Here is an 18,921-nt window from a genome sequence, read left to right on the forward strand (position 1 = left end):
AGAAGAAGTTTTAAGTATTTCAAGAACATGCTGTGTAGCACAAATATTGAAAACCCAAAGACTGATATTGGGGCTTGAACTGAAGGTCGGAAAAACAAAACAGTCCCTGGCTCTTACTTCTACTTCATTCCAAAGTGGTGATCTTGCCTCCAGGAATCTCAGGATAAGACTATCGGAGTGCTGTTTCTTCCCATCTTATATTCCTCTCTAGGTCTAGGATTGTAGGTGTGCACCACTACCGCTTGGTTTCTATGTCAAACTAGTGTGGCTACTGGGATTAAAGGCATGTGTCACCACTCTGGTCTGTAAGGCTAACCAGTGGGTGCTGTTTTACTCTCTGATCTTTAGGCAAGCTTTATTTATTAAAATACAAATGAAATATCACCACATTGTTGTATTAAGAGACATTGCCTTCAGCCTGAACTTGATCCATCTTCAGTTTAAAGCAATTCTTAGAATGAGGATTTACACACACACCCAGAAAGCATGGGACACATCATTGTGCATTCACAGTAGAAATGGGAAAGGCACTGTTAAACTATACCAGAATATTTACACATAAAGTAACAAGAGATGAAGACGCACATTGACTCTAAAGGAGTAAGAAATCCAAAGATTCCCTGTTTGAAATCTCCGCGGTGTTCCTCTTGCCGTATGTGTTTGATCCCACATTGGTGGATGAGAGGACAGGAACAAGATTGTTGCTGGAATGGACCAAAAAGTTTGCCAGGCGTTGTGTGGCACAGGTTGCGGTGTTGCACTTCCGTTTGTCCATCTGGTGGTTGGTTCCACTAAACAAACAAGAAGGAATAGCAGGTTGAGAGACAGCCATGCCACCTACACTGTTCCATGTAGTGAAAGAGGGGAAGTATTTTTATAGAAGTCACTCAGGACTAGGGACATTTATGACACCAAGAACATGTAGAAGAATCAGTTTTGACCACAAAACCACACAACACCTTCCAGTGCAGTTAGTGTTGCAGCTCACAATACAAGGAGTGATTTCTTTGGATATTTGGCACATGTTCTTATAATAAAAACTCTTCATATTATATTCTCTAAGTCTTGTTGGCTGACTTATTTTCTGTGATGTATAAAAGATTTGGAATGTATGATTTATATCTAACCTGGGATATATAGAGATTCTAAAGGTGAATTTATTTCCTTTATCTTTTTGACAAAGATTCAACAATATTTTGATGTTTTTAAGATAACTCAATTAAAATATCAAGGGAAAGATGCCATAAAGGAATTCTGCCATATGCAACACTGAAGGCATTGTACAAAGTGAGATAACTCAGGTAAAGGAAATTCCATACTGAGTTAACACATGTGAGACTCCACATGCAGTCACGTTTGTGAGTCAAATAGTGGAATGCTGATCGCTAGGTAATGGGTGAGGACAAATACCTGGTTACTAAGCAACAGGCAGCAAGGTGAATATATTCTCAAGGTCACTGGTCTACAGTTTGCCAGTGTACACAACTTTTGCATGCTAAAACTTTTTGTGAGAGCAGATCTCACACTGAGTGTTTTCAGTATAAGAAACAGTATAGAGACATTGAAAAGACAGATAAGGTCTGGCAGTGGTGGTGCATGCCTTTAATCCCAGCAGTTGGAAGGCAGAGGTTGTTGGAAACAGTTTATTCATTTACGTATTTTTGAGCCGAGCCATGTAGTTGGATTGGCCTCCAACTCATGATTCCCCCACTCCCCCCCAAGTGTTGGGGTTACAGATATGTACCACTGCTCCTGGATTTGTGCCATTACTTGAAGCATTTATTTATTTTGACTCTATACTCTTGGAATATCTCATGTCTCTGTTGGTCAGCTTTCTGCTTGTATACGAACACCTGAAGTAAATCATCGTAAAAACAGGAGAGACATTTGGGCTTGAAACTTTGAGGGCTCAGGCCAGGGTCATTTGTTCCTGTCACTTTGCATACCAAGAACTCATATCACAGTAAGTAACTGAGAGATGAAGCAAGCTGGTAATTGCATGGTAACCAGGAAAGTAAACAAAAAGAGGAGAAGAATAAATTATGTTCCCAAACTTCCTTGGAAGGCCTCCCACCCCTGGCTCTGTTGGGTCATCATTGCCTCTACACAGTGGTCCCTTAAAACTAAAGTTTTATATAAATTTTTAAAATTATTTTCCCTTCTTACTGCTGTATTCCCCCCAACTACAGAAAACCTTTTCATCAACATCAAGTGACCTGACTATTTGTTTTGTGTAAATATACAATAAAAAAAAAAGTCAGTAGCCAAAGGAGGGTACTGTGGGATCTGGATGTTTGTTTTAATTTTTTGAAGCAAATTCCAACTTTTTAACCTTAATTCAGCATCATCTTCCTGCCTCCACTCTCTAGTGCCAGAAGTACAAGTGTGTGCCACCACACACAGTGAAATCTACATTTTTGTTCTGTACTCATCATAAGGATATTATTTGTTCTTTGAAGGCATAGCATACATAAACACTGTATTTCAAATAAATCACTTAATGCTTTAAAGAGGTTTGCTCATGTTTCCAACAGAAGACATGACATTTTAAATAAGAAGACTTTCCTAAAAATCATCTGGGATTAGAATTTGCTCTGAAACTGAAAACTGATAGATTTAAGACAGAAAAGAACATGATCTATCAGTGTAGGGCAATTTCTGTTTGAAGATATTCTTGGCAGTGATGGGAACAGACTATAGAGTTCTTCACAGACAGTGGAGTTGGACTTTGAGGACTGATTAGAAGGCAATAAAGCACTTTAAGTCATCTAAATGAAACATTATCCGTATTGAGTTAGTTGAAAACGCCACCACTCCTCATGAAAGACACACCAAGAGTTCTTAAAGCTTGTGTCACAGATGCACCATTGATCCCCTCCCCCCCCGTCTAAAGATGATGAAAGCATGGACAGGACTTTAAAATAATCATTAGAAGGTGAGCAGTGGTGATTCACCCATTTAATCCCAGCACTTGGGAGGCAGAGGCACATGGATCTCTGTGAGTTCGAGGCCAGCCTGGTCTACTAGAGCTAGTTCCAGGACAGTTAGGGCTGTTACACAGAAAAACCCTGTCTTAAAAAACAAAAGGAAAAACAGCAACAACAAAATAATCATTAGAGTACTGAGTAAGGGTGACATAGCCAATATAAGATACCTCCACTTGGTGTATTTTTTCTTAATGGCTTGTTTACATTAACATTCATATGTAAAGGTGGGTAACTACTACTGGGAGCTCCTAGTTATCAAGCTAGGTTTTGTGTGTGTGTGTGTGTGTGTGTGTGTGTGTATGTATGTATGTATGTATACATCCCCCATAACCAAAAAGGGAACTGATGTAAAGAAATGCATTAACAGACATTTTAAAGATGTCTTGTGAGTGTGAGAAAACAAAATAATCTGACAGGCAGTAATGCTGTGATTTATTCTATTTTAGAGTAAAGTTCACTGTGTAAGATGTGAGCACCCACAGACACACTTGGTAGAGGTGCTGAGCAAATCTCTGTATGCACTGGAAGAAAAAAAATCAAGATACTAGCAGACACATTAATACCATTAAATTTTCCATCATGATTCAATTGTTCTGTTTATTAGAAACCTCATATTGGCTTTACAGCTATTTTTAGCTGTGAAAAGGCCAATTGAAAATTACAGTGAGTTCAGTGATCACCATGTGAAAGCAGGTAAGTCTTGAGATGATAAAAACTATCTTTGATGTTTCCTGGTATTAATCATGGCTGGTGCTGCAGAAAATGTCTGCACACTGACAAAGATCTTCACCCAAGACACATACTCTAGAGAATAAAAAAAGAGATGATAATGATACTTCCAACGAGAGATTAAATCACATGCTTTTCTAAGGCAAATTTAATTTTTTGTGCTGTTCACGAGTGGGTAAGTTTGGTTTCCTAAGAATATATGGAGCAAAACTGAATGAGGCACAAATTCGAACTTCTTATAATTCTATATAGCCACGACATGGAATGACCTTCAAAGAGCAAATGACTTTTTAACTAATTCTGAAATTTAACTTCTTAAAGCCTTTCATTTCCCTCCCATTTCCCTCCCTATAAATAGTTTCAGTTTCAAGAAGGAGATGCAGAAGTTTGGATACTTTCAGACTCATTTGAGAGAAAAAAGAAACAGTTTAAATATGCACCCAAATTCCAGCTGACATGAAAAGCATTGCTTTGTTCAATCCCTTCAGTTTCTTTCAGTACTGGGTTCAAACAGTAGGAATGTCTGTCTGCCTGTCAGTTTTCCTGGCATCTTACTCTGGCTTTGCCCCTGTAGGTTTTAATGAGTTTCCAGACAAATGTCGCCATCCATGCCCAACTATAAGAAGTTCTACCAGTCAATCCTCAGTCACTGGCTTTGCCCTTAAAGAATGCAGAATTAGGAACCCATTCAGCTTCAAGAACTGCTCATAGAAGGACTGGCTTAAAAATTGAACATTACAATTGCAATTCTAATTTCCCCACACTTTTCAAACAAAGTCGAGATTTTCAGGTTACCAACCTTCTGACGGGTGTAGCTTTCAGGTGGTTTAGTGCCACAGAGAGGATGAGGAGAGCAGCCGGCAGTTTGGAGATGTGCATTGCTTCTCAAGGTCCCTGAGAAGAGAACGACGTTGAACTCAAGCTACTTTCTTCAGTTCCGATCGAAGCCGTTTTCAATTAGAACCATCAAAGAAACTAAAGTGCAATTTACTAGGTCTTCTCTTATTTTTTACTGATGCTCGCCAACTTTGAAATAGTTTCAAAATGTCCAATTTCCTTTTAAAAATAGCATTACAATTTCTTTTATAACGCACTATTCTTTTACCGTCTTTTTGAAGCAATCCCTACAGGTAACACAAAGATTGCTTTTCTTTCAGTCAATACCATCTTTCCAAGCACAGGACGTTCCTTACCTTTAACGATCAGTGTCAGCAATATCAGAAAATGCCTCGACAGCCAGAAGGTTCAGGAACCACAGCCCAAGTCTGCTTGCACGGCTTGGCACCTGGCAAGCTGTCTTTTATATGTCCCTCGCCTTGCTTAGCTCTGTCACCAGGGAGGCTCTGTCATTAATTTTCATCCTATGGCTGGAAAGTGCTTCATAGGCAGCCAGGCAGGTGGGCCATCATCACATTACCACTTGGGCAAATATTAGCACAGCACACACTGACTGTCTTTATGGGGTTAATGGTGCGTCCGGGGAAGCAGACGTTTGGACTTTCCATTTTTATGAAATGTAAGTGACATTTTCAACTATTAAGTATGATAGTTAAGTATGACATTTTAAAAATGGTTTAAGGAATAGCAATAAAGCATGCTTATATGCAAAGAGAATGCTAGAGAAATGGGGGCATTATAACCACTCTCTCAATACTATGGACGCTCAGAAATAGTTTGTAATACCACTGTAAAAATTATTTTCTAAAAAGCACATACAATGGAAAACTAAATGGACTGTGGGTTTTTCAAAGATTAAAGGAAGTTTGGAAAGAACACATGATGTGAGGGAAGTCTGGGAAGAGCTGGAAGGGAGGGAGTGGAGGATGGATTTGATCAAAGCACATTGTAAGCATGCGTGAAATTCTCAAGGACAAAAACACTATATATATCTTTAAAAGACAATAGAAGCCATTTATAAAGAAGTGGGAGTAACAAAGACATAAAACCAATAATTTCACATATGAAAATGTGTTTATCAGGAGTTAGAGACTTCTAGTTGTACATGGGTACACAGGATTTGTTTGTTTATTGTGTGTGTACATGTTTAAGTGTGGTTTTGAGTGCATACATTTATAGACCCAAGGACAATCTCAAGAGTCATCCTTAGAAGGACTGAATTGTCTCCGTTGAGACAGTCTCTGTCATTGACCTGACAATTGCCAGACATTTAGGACAAAGGTGCCCTAAGACGCTTCTGTCACGTTCTCACACTCTGGGCTTAGGTGAGCACACCGACACGCTCCACAGTTGCACATGGGTTCTAAATGTGTGCCATGGTGTGAGGCAAGCGCTTCACTGATTGAGTTGTCTCCCCAACCCCTGACCTTTCCTCAAATGGATTTTGTTCTTTATTGCTTTGTGAAAGAAAGGGCACAGGAAAATCCAATGGCCTTTTCTTGTTTTGATCATATCTTTATTCCATTTAAACCATTTTACTCTGTTTTGACATACAACCCCATGTTGACCAGTCTGGTAGTGAATTCCATGTGTAGGCAAGGATAACCTTGAACTCCTAATCTTGCCTCATCTCTCACATGACGGTATTGCAGATGCTATTCATGGCAATTAGCCACATCTCTGCTGTAAATGAATCTCTATGTTTGATAGGTAGCCTATTATTTTTATTTAGACTTTTATAGGCATTACATGTCAGCTATGATCACTTTGGCTGCTATACCATCTTAACCACTGGTATATCTGCAAAAAAAAGAAAAAAAAAAGAAAAAAGAAAAAAAGAAAAAAAACTGATTTCCTTATAGAAAGAAAGCATTCCTGATTTTTCAGTGTGACTTTTAACACACTCCGTGAAAGCCCTTTGGATATTTTCTTTACTCTTGGTCTGTGAAATTTTTTTCTAATATGTTTTGAGCTATACTTTTTATCAAAAAGTTGAAAAAAATCAACATTTTAAATGTATAAACTTGACCCCTCCTATTCTGGGACTGAACCCCAGGCTCCTTGCATACTAGGCAGCACTCTACGACTCTGTTCCAGTACCAGCATCTCTTTTGTTCCAGATTCTGAAGTGCATGATGGGTGGGGAGGTGACTTAGAGGTAAAGTGGATTAAATTTCTGCTTTGGTGGAACTTCGGGTCTAGCTGGTTTAGAAGCATTCAGCAGTAGTAATTGGGGGTGGGGGTGATGGAAAAATTCTAAAGTTATTTCAGCATAGGGTAGCATGCAGACAAGGGCTGCTGATGTGACCATTCCAGCTGAAGTCTGCCAAACACGGAAACCAGCAGAGCCCAGTAGCACAATGGAAAAGCTCATTACTGACCAGAGCGTGAGCAGCTGTGGGGAATAACGTTCTCCTATGAACTCTCCATGTCTAAACATTATCTTTAGGTTTATATGAATATGGAGTAGGGAGAGCGTCCTGTATATACAAGCTAAAATGTAATGAGTTGAATGCATTGTGAGTCTGGTACGGAGTGAGACTGTGTGGTTAACCTGGTGCTTTATTACTCTTGTGAAAACTATTTTTTTTTGTGATATTAATTTGTGAGAAAAGTTGTAATATTTTATTACAGATCTCAAAAGATCCTTTAGACTTATCTTTTTGGCTTTGAGTGTGTTAAAATTGTGAACAGAGGTGAACCAGTCCTATTAATTAAAAAAAGAAAACAACAAAAAGGCTCTTATTAAAACATGTATCTGCTTTGGAGATACACAAAATTAAAAAGTTGGAGGAAGTATTACATTAGTTAGAGTTTGCTAACTAGGTGATCTTGCTGGTAGCTAGAGTAGAGCTTGGCAGGGAAGGCTGTGGCAGTGGGTCAGGTGGAGGGCACTGTGTCTCAAGGCCCTTGCGATGCTCAGATCCACGAGGGGTTTGTGTTATTATGCTTCTTTCAGTCTTATTGATGTATGAGACCTCCTCAAAGGCAGTACATATAATTTTTTAGTCCCCCAGTCATTTGGTGAATGAGATTTATCTAAATTTTTAAATGCATAAATTCATTTATGGAAGTATCAACTCTCAGTGTTCAGCAGTAATTTTATCAGAGGCAAAGAAATAAGTTTGACCCAAATTATTCCTCTTTATTTTTATTCTTCCTTTGTTTTACTTTCTTTTTTCCTTTTGGTTGTTTTGTGACAGGGTCTTACCACATATCCAGAATATCCTGTAAGTTAACTACACAGTTTATGTTGGTGTCAAGGTTAGCTTCTATTGTCCACTTGATACAACCTAGTATCAGCTTGGAGGAGAGTCTCAATGAGAAATTGTTTATGTTGGATTGACCTGTGGACATGTTTGTGCAGAGTGTTTTATATTAATTGATGCTGTAATGGCCACATCACTGTGGGTAGCACCATTTCTAGGCAGGGGTTCCTGAGTGAGTGGAAAGGATCCCTGCCTAGTCAGGTGTTCAGTTGCATTAACCCTGGTGAGCAACAGCACGACAGAGTCCACAGCCAGGTCGCCCTTGCATCCTAAAGTACATTTTTAATTAGGAAGTACTCAGTGCTTCCTTCGAGAGAAGAATGGGAAACCTGAGTCACCTAAAAGTGGTGTTTTGGAGGTGGTTTATTTAAAATTGCGTCTGGTAGACAAACACGGTCATCCAGAGGAAAGGACAGTGATAACGGCATGATGGTTGGTCCAATGGGTGCCGAAGAAAAGGAATTGGAGTAAGGAAATTGCATCCATTTGCTGCATTGTCTAAAACCCTTTCAGCTATTGCAGAGACGGAATTGAAAAAAGATGCCTTTCCACAAAAGCATAATCATGGCCTGGTTAGAAATAAATCCAAAACTTCATCTAATTACATTAACGAGTACCAATGAGTCATAATTAACTGTCTTTTGAAAAAAGTTGGGGGAAACGAAGCCTGTGACCATAGCTAATTAGCATCTCCGTTCTTTGTTTGGTTGTGTGAATCAAGACTCTTCCTGTGACACAGCTAATATGTTAAGAACTGGAGATTAGATGAGCTCAGGAAGGCTGAGGTTTTATTTAACCCACGTCTATCTACGTTACATGGAATACACATCCATCTACATTACAAGGCAGTATTTTTCAGGGTGGCTCAAGCGATGGCTACAGTGATTAAGAGCACCTACTCTTTCCCCAGAGGACTCCAGTTCACTTCCCCACACCTATGTTGGGAGGCTTGCAGCAACTGTCTGTAACTCCAGCCCCAGCAGATTTGTCACCTCGTACCTCTGTGGGATCCTCTACTCACATGTGCCTGTCCTCATACAGATATACCCATATACACAATTGAAATAAAGGTAATTAAAATAAACAAAAATTAAACTCTTAAAATAATATCCTCTTGGGAGTTGCTTTAAAATTTTCTTGGTGAGCTGAAGATGGTATTGTAAATGTTTGGTATACTGATATTAATTTGATTCAGTCTCCAAGTTAAAGCTATCTACAAATTGTTTGCAGAAACAGCTGGTTTAAATGTTTCAGAGGAATTTTCTATTATTTGATTTTGCATTCAGCTTCCTCACTAGCGAAGCACTGCCATTCGTTCTGGTCCTATTTCCCTTATTTTGGGCATATGCTTTGGTCTTTGTTGATTCATTTCTCTATTCATAACAATATGTCCTCAACCAGGTTGCATAACTGAAATCTCTGTGGCTCTGCCAACTCTAACAAATAACCCTATTGGGAGGCTACAAGGCCACTTGCTTATAGGTTTCCAGAAACCATTGACACGTGGAGGACAGCTTAGGCCATGAAACTCAGGTCATTTCCTTGTGGTGTTTATAATTCATGTTTGTTCATCTGTAAACATACAGGAACTCCAGTGTAGCTGTACGGAAGTGAGTCTCTACAGTTGTTAGCTCAACAAAGACTCACCTTGAATGTGGGCAGCTTCAGCCCACTGGCTGTAGTCCTGAATAGAATAAAAGGAGGAAGTGAGTTGAGTGCCAATCTTTACCTCATCCCATTCCTGACTGAGGGTGTGATTGACCGGCTGCCTTGAGCTCCCAACACCATGTCTTTCCCACCACCATTATGGTGGATCTCACAGGGCTACAAGAGTCATAAGAAACTAGTATGAGCAAGTACACATTAAAGCACACTGAATACTCCCTGCCCATTTTGCATGCTCTTGATTAACTTCTTCGCAAACATCCCTCACCCATATTCTCAGACTAGAAAAATCCGCTGGATTCACCGATTCCTCACTCATTTCTGTTTAACTTCTGTTTTCAGTCTTTAAAATGACCATGGGTTGTGCTTTCATTCTACCTGGAAGACCATTATGCCTTGGTCACTTTGATTTTTCTCTAGGTCCCTTGGATCCCATGCATATATATACTTGCACACAAGCATGGACACACATGTATGAACACACACATGAATGCATGTGCTTGTGCACAAACAGCATATATTCACATAGGCACATGCAGGCGCACACACACACTCATCCCTCCACACACACAGAAATTTAAAGATAAAGAAAAGGTTTTAGTATAAAGATACTTTTGATGGAGTTACACATAGATACTTGCTATTCATACAGAATGAAATACCAAATTGCAGCAACATTTGAGTTCAAGATTTGGAAATCACATCGATGATGCAGTGCTCCAAATACCACAGCAGGAGATGCTTCTGGAATGCTAAGAAGGCTTCATTAGAGAAACATAAGACAGGTGCATCTAAAAATAAGGTTCAAGGACTTTTTTCCGTTTTACGATGTGCACCATTTTTGTATTTTTTGTTATTTAATTTCTAATATTTACATGGGTTTCTGTTAAATGGTTTAATTATTTTCTACTAATAATAACTATATTGAGTTCTAATATACACAATAATCAACTAACATTTTTACTGATAAATAGCAACTTTTTTAACGTCTTGAATAATTTCTACTCAGTTTATGAAAAGGTCAACTGAAGGAAGGAAAATCTTACTTTGGTTTCTAGTTTGAGGGAAGACATCATGGAAGGCCCCTGTTATAACTGGTTACAGTGCATCCATATGCAGAGAGTAAAGAGAGATGGATGTTGGTACTCATCTGACTCTTATAATTACCCCATTTAGCACCCTAGACCTTTGAACAGTGCTGCATTTTGGGTTGGTTTTCCCTATGCAGTTAACCCTAGTCATTCACAGACACACCTAAAAATTATTTTTTTTGTCGGCAGAGGCTGCTTGTTTGTTCTCAGCTGCCCAGAACCAAAATAATCACACAGAAATCTGTATTAATTACAATACTGTGTGGCCAATAGCTTAAGTGTACTTTGGGCTAACTCTTATATCTTAAATTAACCCATTTCTATTAATCTATATATCACCACGTGGCTGTGGCTTACCAGCAAGGTTCTGGTGGGCTCTGGTGGAGGCATCTGTCTCCTGCGGGTGGCTACATGGCTTCTCCCTGACTCTGCCTACTCTCTCTATATATATCTCTTCCATCCTGGCTATATTCTGTTAAGCCACTGGCTGAAACAGCTTTATACATTAACCAATAAAAGCAAAACATAGAAGGACTTCCCACACCATTTCTTAGACTATTCTAGCTCTGTCACAATTCTATACCTGTCAAGGTGACCATCAGTGTTAACCATCGTAAGTTTACTTGTCAACCTGACACCCAAGCATGTAACTTTTAACCCATAATCAGCCACCTGCTGTGCTTTCCTCCTCTCCCCCTTTAAACTTTCTCACACACTTTCTCCACCAAACCTCACATTTTCATGTTTCTTTTCCTTCTCACTGGAGATCTGAATGAGAGCAGCAAGCAAAGGTGTGCTACAGCCTGAACACTGTGCTATCATGAGATTTCCTCCACCAAAGAGATCAGTTTTTGTTTACTGTTAGTAAGTTTCTCAGCCATGAACAGAATCTAGCCAGATATGGTTGAAGGAGAGAATTGACTTCCCAGATACATCATATAATTTCCATCTATGTGCACAATAGCATGTATTACCCACATTGATATACACACGTGACTTCTTAAAGTAAAAATTACAAAGAAAATCTCCTTCATGGAATGGGGTCATTGCTGTGATTCACCTGAGCACATGACCTCGCTCCTTTGGAACTGGTTTGTATGAAGGTGGAAGAGTTTGGAGATTCTTCTAGAGAAGGTCAAGAATTCTTTAAGCAGAACATAAAATATATAATTCTGGTAGGAATCTGAAGACCAAAATGTCAAGAGAATTACAAAGATTTAAATGTCCTACTCATGGTATTTCAGGGGTTGGAGGGAATCCAGGGCAGAATGATTCATGGATTTTTTTACGACAATGAAAATCGTTTGTCCAATGTAATTGTGGAAGTCTAGCGAAAAGAACACAGCTATCCTTAGAGAACTTGAGGGAATATACCCCATTCTGCTAGGTTCTTTAAGTAAATGTGTTCCTCTTTGCACGCACTCCATAACCTATGAGTGTGATTATTGCAGAGAGATCATAGAACTTTAAGTAATATTAAAAAGAATATCCTTCACCCATTCCAAAGACAATTGTACTCAAATCCTTCATTCCCTATGGCTACAGAAATGGCCAAGACTCCCAACAGTCAGAGCCTACTTGGTTCTTTTCTTTATCACTCTCTTGGATGTATTTTTTGTAACTAGACCATGGTGTGAAGTTCAGCCTTCAACACCAACTGGAATTAGATTCATCATGTTGTACTACGGTCACCCTAATTCTCTGTAGAATCTTACCTCCATAAACTTTCCCTGAAATAAGAAATAGGCACTTCTGTTTTCTGCAGCGAGTGATATGCAGTGGTGTGCAGTAGTGTCTTGAATAGAAAATAGTACCTGATCAAGGGCTGCCCATTTATATTTCAAAGTCAATTCTGAAGTAGTCTGAAGTTTGTAAGATGTTGAAATTGAGAAAAAAGAAGTTTCTCAACAACAAAAATAGTAAAAATTTATGGAGATATTTATAAGACTCTAGGCAATAGAGATGACCATTTACTGGTCACCAAATACTATCTATGGGACCTTGCCATGATGGCTGTGGGTAGGAGATAACAAGGGTTATATGTGGCTAGTTCTCAGGACCAGGGATAATTAGTGTTGCAGATGTTTTAAGGAGGCACGAGGGAAGCAGTTGCATGAGCCAGGGAGATAAGGATGCAAAGACTGAAAACATCTGGAGATAGTAAGGTGACTCCATGGGTAAAGGCACTTGTCACTAAACTTGAGAACCTCATGTTGGCCTCCAAAACTCACGCAATGGACAGAAAGGAGAGATTCTTAAAATTTGTCCTGTGCCCTCCACAACTATTCCATGGCACACCTGTGTTTGCATTTGTGTACAGAAAACATACGCATACCCACACCAATGATAGTTCAAACTTAAAACAAATGAAAAAGACGGGCTACAAATTCAGATGCAGCAGGGCAACAAAGTCTCCCCCTTCTGATCCAGTGGCCCATCTCTCTGCATTGGGGTGACATGGTCCTCTACTATGCAGATAATCAACTGTGTGACTCATGTCCCATCACCCAGTGGACATACCCACCTGACTGTGGAACACTCTTTATATCAAAATCTGAATTTCTTCTTTTCACCTTTATCCCAACTTCATTCTGTATGTTAGTTATCAAAGCTGCTGGGGCAGCAGCCTTTGGTTCTCTTTGACCTTTGCCCTTTCTTCTTTATCTAAATTGATCCCCAAAGGTGTTACTTATATTTATCATTAACTTCTAAAATGATTGTATTTAAATTGATGGTTCCACCTAAAGTGGATGATATATAGATAGTGTATGAAGCTTATTATGATATTTGGCAATATTTACTACAAGCAAATGTCTTCTTTCTTACATATGATGTCGTTTAATGTATGAAACACACTTTTAATTAACATTGTGTGTATGGAAATGACCTGTTAAATCAATTCAAAGAAGGCATGCTTGCAACTTGGCATTTATTCTATATGTTAAGTTATTAAAATCAGAAAAAATTCGCTCATAATGTTTCAAGTTTCACACCTGAAGTCTTAGAATGTTTTTAAGGAATTAATAAATGTTTACAGTGTTAATTTTCTTTAAAATTGAGGACATAAGAGAATTTCTTGGTATCTTTATTTGCAGATATTTCCCACAGTATGAAATGCCTAGGTATATACAAATTTCCTTACTCATTTCTTTTAAAAAAAAATCAATGTCTGAGCAATAAAATCACATAATGCAGTACTAGATAAATTTTTGAATCAAAAATAACGTTTGAGGTTCAGGAGAATATAATTTATCAAGTCGTTTTTCTTAAACTCAGGAGGTTCTGTCTTACCTTTGGTGCTCCTCTTGATCTAATAGCCCATGAGAAGTGTAAACACAAAGGCACATGGTTACAAATTGAACACTGAAAGTTGTCTAATGATCCGAAGCCTGATGCTGATGGTAAGTTACACATAGACACGCCTATGATGAAACCAGGCCCTGATTATCCCCAATATTTAATTGGAACCACATGCTGTTTCCTTTGTGAAGGTCAAACCAGTATTTTGTTTTCCAACTCCCACATAGAAATCTGAATCACAGTGCTCTGACAGCCAACACACGCAGCCAGTAAGGCATTCTGAGCAGTGACTCAATGTATTTGTTGGCTATTCAGTGTCTCTGGGTAGAAATTTAGGATGGCCTTGGACTGTTTCATTAAACTCAAATATATATAAAGAAGGGAAAAAATGAGGAAGGAGACTTAACAGATGTGCTGACTGACATAAAATATTTAGATAATAATTAACAAGAATAGCTAAGATTCAACATCAGGCTGGCTCAGAAGTGCATAATATTCTTGTTAATATTAAAGAGTCAATTTTACAACTGTCTTCAAACTTTTTTCTTATTGAGGCAGGCTCACTCTGTGTACTTTGGTTAGCATGGAGTCCACTATGAACATCAGGCTCACCTTAGACTCATAACTATCCTCCTGCCTCTCCATCTGAAGTACTAAACCTGGGATTAGAGGCATGTGCTCCCTTTATAATTTTTTTAAAAATATTTATTTTATTTATGTGCCTGTGAACTTGTGTTTAACTGGTCATATAAGCCAGAAATAGGGTTTCTACATCCCTTGCTGGGGTTCCAGATGTTTATGTGCTAGGGTCCCATGCACAATCCTCTAGCCAATACTTGGGGCTAATGTGCAGTCCTCTGATCAAACATCAAGAGCTCTTAAGTGGTAGCTCTCTAGATCCTCCACCATTTTTAACTGGCAAATAATCTCCAATGACACTTATAGAAAACAATATAGAAATTTCCGAAAGAGAATTAAAACAAATTCTATTGTAAACCCATTCAGAAGACTCTGACTTAGATCTTACACACAGACACATGCACTTGAGAAGGGACAGATTGCTGCAGATGGCAAAAATCTCCAAGGGTAAATATTGACTTTACCACTTGTGACCTATATGACCTTAGACAGTTGTTTGACCTCTCTGTACTTTAAGTCCTGTACCCTTAAAGTTGGACAACAGTACCCATGTGACTGGGCTTGATGAGGGTTGAATGCACTGATGTGACAAGTTTCCAGAGTGATGCTTAAAATATGTGAAAAGTACATCAGGTGGATGGTCATTATTTATTATCTATGATATTTTATGATATCCAGCCTTATCAGGATAATGTGTTATCTAAATGAGTTCAGAGCTGTGTCTTCCAGTGTAGCAGCAGTTTTTCAGGAACAAAGACTCATTTAAACTTTTCTTATGTGCTAGTCACTGAACCAAAAAACCACACATCACACGTGGAGTCCAAAATATCATGTTGAACAATAAATATGCTGGTGTTTCAGAATGTGGTGGCTTGTCTCTTTTGGCAAGTGGATTTCCTGGCAGTAAGCCTCCAATCAGGTGGTATTCTGTTTGTGGGCACACTGTATTCTATGAAGACCTGGTACTGTGGCTCTTTTTCAATGACACAGAAGGAATGAATCCATACATTCAAGTCAATAAAGAAAAATCAGTTGACTTGATGGTAAACCTTGTGTTTAGTGTGACTCAGAGAGGTGAGTATAGGAAGTAAGAGCTGCTGAAATATTCAAGGATCTGTTTCCTGATCCAGTCTGAACAGCACTGAGGACATAATTCTATCATACATCATCAAACATCTACTATTAGTTGACTATTGTTTGCATGCCAATTTTATAATATGCATTAAACATATTTAATTTTGCAGTGAAGATTATGGTTGTCTTTGCCAATGTTCATCTGGTTTCACATTCATTCTCTCCCGTGCTCTATCCATTCTGTATCCCAGAGACTGAAGACTAAGTATCCCTGTTCATAAGACTCTGTTAGGTTGTGCTATTGGAAAATATTTGTGTGACATTGGGCTTATGGAGAAGGGGAAAATACCAGGGCTTTCCTAGCTTCTAGGGGTGACCTTGAGAACTCTAGCCTGTGCATCTCAGCTCTTTCCCCTTCCAACATGGTCTTTAACCTGCTTTCTAACTTTTCTTGTGCCTTTGTGACGTTTTCCCACATTAAATTCTTTTGGTATCTCTCATGAATTCTATTTTCTCATCCAGGGTTATAGGTTTTTGCCCCACATTGGGCACCATATATTGAGGACTGGCCTTGACAAAACTACTTACCAGGGTAGGGGCATTGGAATTAAAGAAATATAAGTAAAGAATATGAAGACAAAAATAATAAGTCAGAAAATATAAGACAGTATCGGAAGGGTATTTCAGGGATTACTGAAACCTTGAAATCCCTGCACTTATTTTTACACAGCTTTTTATACCCAATGTAAATGGGGGAGAAGCTAACAAAAGACGTGATTAACATGATACCAAAGGTTAACACCCACAGTCAACTCTGAGACACACAATCATTAGCATTCTGTTGTCTAGGTAGCTGGTGCACCAAGTCATTTAGGTCAAGTATGCTGAAGACCTCCCTTCCCTAGGTGACCCCAAAGTTACAAAAGAAAGGAGCAGAAGCATACCTGCATATCCTGACCACCTGTCAGGGTGGCACCAGGCTCCCTTAACTTTAAAATAGCTAGGCAACCACCTCCTGAGTTAGAATGTGTAATTAAGCCTGTTAGTCTTCAAACTCTCTGACCTTCAGACAAGGTGTAAAGGGGCCTGCATTTTTCTAGCATCCACAACTTTGAGAACAATAGATGCTGTTTTCATTTGTGGTTAGAGAAACTGAGTGGTCTGTCCTAAAGCATGCAGACAGTTTGCAAACAGATCTTCAAACTTGTCCTTATTTTAAGGCATAGCATCTAAACTATTAAACTGCACCCAGATGACACAGACATGAGAATGGTTCTCATTAATATTTCTTTTCCCTCTGACGTTGTCTGCATCATGGCAATAACTACCAATTGCCAGTTAATGATCTGTCTCTCCCATAGCTTCTGAGACTTCTTGAGAGTAAGCACAAGCTTCATCTTCTTCATCTTCAGATCCCTAACACCTACAATTGTGCTGGGAATTTAGTAAAGCCTTAATAAACATTGTGGAGTGAATGAATAATATTCACTGCCATTGACAGGGTGACTGTTTAACTCCAGCTCCCTGTGAGGGTGCTGATGGTAGATATACAGTTCATTCTTCCTAATAGTCTTGCATGATAGACATAAATATTGCTGTCCTTCAATATAAACAGGCTAAAAATCTATATAGACAAATCAGCATATCTGGGATTAAAGTCACAGTGGTGTTTCACAACTGACACTCTCCAGTTGTCTCTTCATTTTTTAGGATGTGAATGAGAAAATGCACACATAAATGGATTAGGGGAAAACCCTGGGATTTTGTTCTATTTCCAGATATGAGGGGTACATGGAAAAGGTAAACTTTTTTTTATATATGAGAAAAAGAAGTTCAACTATTTCCTTCCACGAGATTAAGTAGAGATACCTACTTTTGTCCCTCAAACTCTGCCCAAGCAGATAAAAGGAAAGGAATAATTGAGACAACCTGAAGAAATTGTAATTCCCATTGCGCTGCTCTCAGCAAAAAGCTAGTATTGATAGTAAGCAGTGTAAGGCAAGTTATCTTCATGAACTGCAACAACTGCAGAGAATGCTTCAGTCTAGATTGGGTGCAGTTCTGGATGCAGTGGAGATCAGTAGAGACTTGCAGACAAAGAGGGTGAGGGATGCCATCCAGAGGAGACAGCATGCCAGCTATTCTAGTGTTAGGTATGACAACCTGACAATTTTTGCTGGCAATGATGAGGGGACGGCAATGATGCAGAGGGGGAACAAAAAGTGAACAACTGGGTATCAAGAAAGAGCACTCTCTGCTGTGGCTTAGCCTGATTCTTGCTTTAGCTAGGAAGTATGGGCTCAACGGGACTGTGCATTAGAGAGCTTAAAGCTTCATGGTGAGATCTAGGTCAAAACAAGAGTCTCAAGTGTGGGAACTGCATCTCCTGCAACTACCTCTTCATTCTCTAGGTCTGTGTGGTACAGGAAATGCCACTGATGTCACAAGTGGCTCCATTAAAGGCAGAACTCAAGTTTTGAATTTCTAATTCTGCTTGCCTCTCAGTCTAGACTTAGAACACATCCAAAGTCACAGACTGGCTAGATTGTGGGTGAAGGGTTTGTCTGTGTTCCAGCCTTCTTTTCCATGGTAAAACCACATGAATGGGTAATGTTCTTGATGTCTGATTAAGTTTTCTCTAGGGCCACACTTTCCAGGAACCTTGAATGTCGGAAATAAAAGTGTTCAGCCTTAACAGGTCGAATTCAGTATTCTCTTCTTTGATTTCTGACTGGAGAAAGCTGACCAAAGTGAAATGATTTGCTGGGAACCAAACAAGAGGTCATTGCTGATTCTCCATGCCCTTTCTTGGCTTGGTATTAGTTGAAAGCATTTCAACTGGGCAGCACCTAATAGGCTGTCTCTAGCAGTTAGAGCCAATTTGAGGATTCCAGAAAAAGGTGCTTTTCATTCGGTTTTTGCTGCTGTTACTTTTTCTTCCTTCACCAGGGAGAGGATCGTCTCCTAAGGCTTCCTCATGTATGTATTATTTGCTTGAACATGGTAAAGCAAAACCTTTGATTCATTAATTCAATAGTACAGAGTAAGGTGGAATGAACAGTATGTATGTACTGATAATCACAAACTGTTTGGATACTGAGCATGAGTGAGTATGTTTATTCACCTTGTACAGAATTGTATTCCCCTGGGATTGAGATGTCATTGAGGACCATCAGCCAAAGGGTCTCCCCTGACCAGGGTTGCTGCTCAGTGTGTATAGAGTATCAGTACTACAGGGTAGTTACTGTTTTAGAGATCGGCTTTGTAGCA

The 18,921-nt window shown here is 39.1% G+C and overlaps 2 protein-coding genes across 3 annotated transcripts in view; one reads left to right on the forward strand and one right to left on the reverse strand.

Annotated features, from left to right (window-relative positions):
- LOC130879973 (solute carrier organic anion transporter family member 1A5-like) overlaps positions 1 to 18,921 on the forward strand; it is a 90,105-nt gene that overhangs the window by 15,268 nt on the left and 55,916 nt on the right. The window lies entirely within an intron of this gene.
- On the reverse strand, positions 593 to 4,595 carry Iapp (islet amyloid polypeptide). The gene is made up of 2 exons (XM_057778799.1): positions 4,516 to 4,595; positions 593 to 791 (listed from the first exon to the last, which is right to left on the reverse strand). Exons 1-2 carry the CDS (start codon positions 4,593 to 4,595, stop codon positions 593 to 595), a joined length of 279 nt encoding a protein of 92 aa, XP_057634782.1.

Source organism: Chionomys nivalis, chromosome 1 (genome assembly GCF_950005125.1).
Source record: "Chionomys nivalis chromosome 1, mChiNiv1.1, whole genome shotgun sequence".
Classification (NCBI taxonomy): Eukaryota; Metazoa; Chordata; class Mammalia; order Rodentia; family Cricetidae; genus Chionomys; species Chionomys nivalis.

Coding starts and splice junctions, on each gene's coding strand:
- Iapp (XM_057778799.1), bottom strand. CDS start 4,595: ATGCACATCTCCAAACTGCCGGCTGCTCTCCTCATCCTCTCTGTGGCA. Junction 792..4,515: donor AAAGCTACACCCGTCAGAAG/GTTGGTAACCTG, acceptor TTGTTTGTTTAG/TGGAACCAACCACCAGATGG.